This window comes from Morone saxatilis, unplaced genomic scaffold, assembly GCF_004916995.1.
Source record: "Morone saxatilis isolate NCDOM2014 unplaced genomic scaffold, NCSU_SB_2.0 Contig23, whole genome shotgun sequence".
Lineage (NCBI taxonomy): Eukaryota > Metazoa > Chordata > Actinopteri > Moronidae > Morone > Morone saxatilis.
Window position 1 is genome coordinate 1,936,582 of NW_023339796.1, and position 4,873 is coordinate 1,941,454.

Below are 4,873 nucleotides of genomic sequence, written 5' to 3' on the forward strand. Positions count from 1 at the left end.
CCGCTCCCTCTCATTTAGTCTTGCAGACGGTATTTTTGTACAGACTCCTTTTCATTTTCCCACCTGCAGTGTAGATATTCAGAGCAGTGGGGAAGCTGTCTTTCATCTGTGTGTGTTCAGTGTGTTTGTGTGTGAGACAGAGGACGGGAACGTGGTTGTGTTTGTATGTGTGCATGAAGACTGTTTGGATCGTCTACAGTCGCGTTTATAGAGGCTACAACATGCGGCGCGGCACAAAGTGACGTATTCTGTTCACCAGCACCACCGATATGTATGATCAGATCGGCTTAAAATTACTTCAGTGTACTCTAAAGACCATCACGATGTAAAGTTATCAAAATCTAGATTTTTCCTCGAAGGGCGTGTTCGTGGTGTGGCGCCAAATTTCGACCTTTCGCCAAGAAACAGGAAGTTGTTGTAACTTCAGTGTAATCTGTCCACTAAATGTTTGATAAGAGTCCCGCTGTTGTTCAGGTATAGTCATAGTGCCACCTGCTGGAAACAGGAAGTTGTATGGCAATCATGGTCAGATTTACATGACATTGTGTACGGTGTAGCACAACTCGACGCGCCCGGACTGCGAGGGCCCGTTCATTGCTTTAATTTGTTGCTTTTATATTGTCCAATTTCACTTAACTTAGTTGAATTAGCGAGCTAACGAGCACTATTTAGACTTCATTCCAAAAACAACACCGTTCTGGAGCATTTACTCCATTTATCTGTCCAGGAACAATACACAAACCAAACAATACACAAAACTCGTCCAGTTTGCGCTCAACAGGCAGAATTTTTGCTCATTTAACCAAAAATTTCAGTCAGCAGGGAAACAGGCAGTTTGTGTTTGCTTGTCTGCGAGCTGACGACTGCAAGAAATTGTGTGAAGGTTAACCTATCAGTCAAGTTTCCTTTGTCAGTCAGATCTACAGGAAACACATTGTGGGACAAATTACCAAAAAAAAAAAAGGAACAGGCTTAAATATCTTTAGTTGTACGGGTCAAGCTCCTAAAACACTGGATCCTACACTTCCAATAATATAACTCCATTGTGTCTTTACATATATCCTTCCTTCCTGGTAGGTGTCCATGTTTTTACTCCATATATCTAGTTTGTAACAGAGTTATACATTTAAAGCTGAGCTGCTCAAGTGCTGTTACTCAGAGTGGAGAAGGTTCCTCCAGAGCTGTAGAGGACGCCCTGTATCTATAGCGCTTACTACAACCAATAAACTCTCTTTAATCTTTATGCGAGACTTTCCCGTAACCTCGGTGCGTTAGTCTGCGTGGATATGTGACAAGCACATTGAATGTACAGCACATGTGACCGCTGGCGTGTGAGTGTATGACTTTCTGTGGCCTAGTTAGCGCTCTAGATGTAAACCAGTGGACCACAATGCCGTTTTGCCAGACTGGCACAGGAAGACAATGAAGGCAGTGGGGAGGGGATTTCACAGAATGAGTCTTGTAAGAAAATGACTGTCACTAAAAACAATGGAACATAAGATATAATAAGATATAATAATAATGCTTTACATTTTATTGAAACTTTCAGTTTTGGTTTTAAAATTCTCTTAAGGCTTTTTGATGACGGTCCTGGTTGTTTTAGAAACCATTTAAAATATGTAAAAAACCCTGTTTCATTCATTTCTATGTGCTGCTAATGCAATATTCTAAATAACTGTTGGGTTAATTGACTGTGTATGCTTACTGGATTATTTATTGTGTTGTACTTCATATTGATCTTTCACTGGTGACACTTCCTGACACAGCTAATAAATACTTTGGTGAATCTCATTGTTTCAGTGTCTCATACAGTTTTCAATTTCACATTAAAAACCTCAAAGGTTTTAATGGAAGCATTATTGGAAGTGTGTTTAGCTCGCTGCGTAGCTGAAGTGAGGGCAGAGCAATATGTCATCTACAGCGAAAAATAAACCAGGTGTGGTTGACAGAGATTTTTAATACAGTTGGATTTGTTTCCTGTGTCAATTCAAACTTCCTTTATAGAGACATTTAAGCTCCAAGCACGACACAGGAAAGGGAACTACACCTCATGCTATGTTTTAAATAATAATCTTGTGTCAAGGTCTGTTTACCTGCTTTTTCTGGAGCATTCAACCACATCTAAATAGAAGAGTTGGCTCATGTTGTCATGGTGAAGACAAATGACAAAAAAAACCCAAATGACACACATCTAAACGTAGCAAATGCCATCTGCTGAAGTTAAAAGCACAGTCAGTAGAACTGGAGTCAAGATTATTTTGTTAAACTACTATTTCCAAGAATTAGAATGAACTGTTAAACTCATTTACTAGTAAAGGACAAAACGCATTGATAATCAAACTATTAGAACTTTAATATTACCACACATTGTTTTTATGAAACCAAAGCAGCTGTTTGTTCATTCATCCTTAAACAGAACCTGATTTCTACATAGAGGGCACTCTTTAAAGAACTCCTCTTTGTTTGAACCTCATTGCCGGCAAGATGTACAAATAATACATTCCAGATAAAACCAGACAATGACTGGTATGTGAATCTAATGACATTGCTGAAACAACGCACCACAACAATGCCCCGCAGGAAGAACAAAGTTATCTCGACAACTTAATAAACTAACTGTTGGCACAGAATGTCACCGAACGTGTTAAAGACATCCAAAATAGTCAAACGGTTCAACAAAGCTGCAGGAAGCTGAAGCTGCGTTCAAGTTGCAACATGTAAAAGCTGCTTTAGTGTTACTTTAAACAGCACAGACTCCCATATGGTTAGGATTTGATGACACAACTAATGCCAGGCAGTACATAAAACCACAGGGAATATTTAAAGGTCAAGGTAACTGCAGTTCCCATTGGACTAATAGCAGCAGGGCTCATCCAGTCATTTGTGAAACAGACAATGCAGTGAAAGAGACCTCCTGTGTTTTTATGACGACAGAAATATCTTATTATATTAATGTTGTGCTAATATAACTTGACTAATTCAACTGTAATGAGTTTTTCCTTTCTTTATGATGTGTTTGGATGCTTTTTTAGCTAAAAATTCAACGTTTTGAATTGTAAAATATTCACTGTATACAATACGACTTTGGTTTTAGGTTTTAACACACGGAAACAAGAATAAGAGGTTGTCATTGATCCTGCAGGCATTTGGTTATGAACTAATGTAAACGAAAGTATTGGAAAACTTGAATTTTAGATGACAACCAGATTTCATGATCACCAAATCATCACCAAATTCATCCAGTCGACACCGTTAATGTCTGAATTCACTGCAATCTATCCAATAGTTGTTGATGGGGCGCCCTGGTAGCTCACTTAGTGCCCCATGTACCAAGGCTGAGTCCTTCCTGCAGCAGCCGTGGGTTCGACTCTGATCTGTGGCCCTTTGCTGCCTGTCCTACCCTCTCTCTCTCTCTCTCTCTCCTCCAATTACTGCCTATTTTAAAGGCAATAAAAAACCTCCCAAAATATATATGTGATAAAAATAGTTGTTCACATATTTCAGTCTGACAAATGTGAAGGACCGACAGATAGACAGACGTTGCCATCCCTCGAGCTACACAGCTATCATGGCTGTAAATTAGGTTAAAACTGTTTAACAAAAACTATTAAACCCTCTACTGAACCGTTGTGGTACGACATCAAACAAAAACAAAAGCAAGACAACACTAATCAACCATCAGCTGATCCAGGCGTCCAGGACACATTTCAGCATTAGCCAAAACTCAGAGATAAGCTGGCTGATGCCGATACTCGACTTCCTGTAGAGATACTAAGTGGTAAAACATGTTGTTTTGGCTGTTATTTATCTTCCGATATTGTTTGGTTAGTACAATAGTCAGCGCATGATTTTATAGTGAACCAAGCTGTGGTGTTGTTAGTTATTAATATTTAGTTTTCAGTCATTAGAGTATAGCTGACAGGTGGTTATAGTGCTGGATCATTAGGTAACTATAAGGAGCAAGAAAAAACTCCCCTTTAATAGAAAACTGGATGAGAGAAACCCCCAGTACAGTGACAGTACGCCACCAAACAACCCGGCCTATATCTGATGTGACAGAAGCAGTGTCAGTTCCTTTGTGGCGTGAGATGCGAATTTGCATCAACTCACCCAACAACAACACTTAAACAGCGGACTCCACCCAGATGCAGAAGATACAAATGAACACAACCTTTCTGGACGCCTGGTGCAGCACAAAAATACATCCAGACCAAATCCAGAAGTTATTTCCCCTCTCTTCTTTTAATCTCACATTGCTTCACAGTTGATGATAGAAGAAAAAGATAGAATCATTCTTTGCTGCAGACTTCTACTGATAAAACTCCACTAATGTTAAAATTGATGTCTCCTTCTTCTAACTTCAGACTGAAAATGCATTTTTATGGAGGAGAACTTTAAAAATTCACCTTTAAAAATTCTGTTTGAGGCTTTTGATGGTGGTTCTTTTTTTCTGTGGGTACCACCAGTATCAAAGCCTGAATCTGGAAGATGAAATGTGCTGAGGCACAGGAAGGAAGAGAGCAGTCAGAGAGAAGGAATGCACTGATAAAGGAGGACTGGGGCCGGGCAGCGTTCAGGAAGTGGATGTTGTTTGGTAGAAGTGTAATCGGCTGGGTCTATGCAGTATATGTCACTGCAAGTTATTAGACTAAATTCTTTACCTGTTAAAAAGAGTCGGAGGTTCAAAGGTCAAAGTACTCACCGGTTTCTTGAGGAAAAAGACGGACAGGGCTCCGATCAGAGGCATGTCCCCCAGCAGAGGCTCCATCACCACTCTCATCGTTCCGTGAAGCTGCACAGACAACAAACATTAAGAACCAGTCAGTAAGCTCTCAGTGAGTCTGCTGTGTGTTTCAATGTATCTCACTGCAGC

General features: G+C 40.0%; 1 protein-coding gene across 1 annotated transcript in view; it reads right to left on the minus strand.

Annotated features, from left to right (window-relative positions):
• Positions 1-4,873, minus strand: part of esyt2a (extended synaptotagmin-like protein 2a) — a gene marked incomplete in the record, with an annotated part of 55,202 nt that overhangs the window by 25,051 nt on the left and 25,278 nt on the right. Inside the window, 1 exon segment of the mRNA XM_035671468.1 lies at positions 4,703-4,792. Within this exon segment, the coding sequence (XP_035527361.1) occupies positions 4,703-4,792 (90 nt within the window).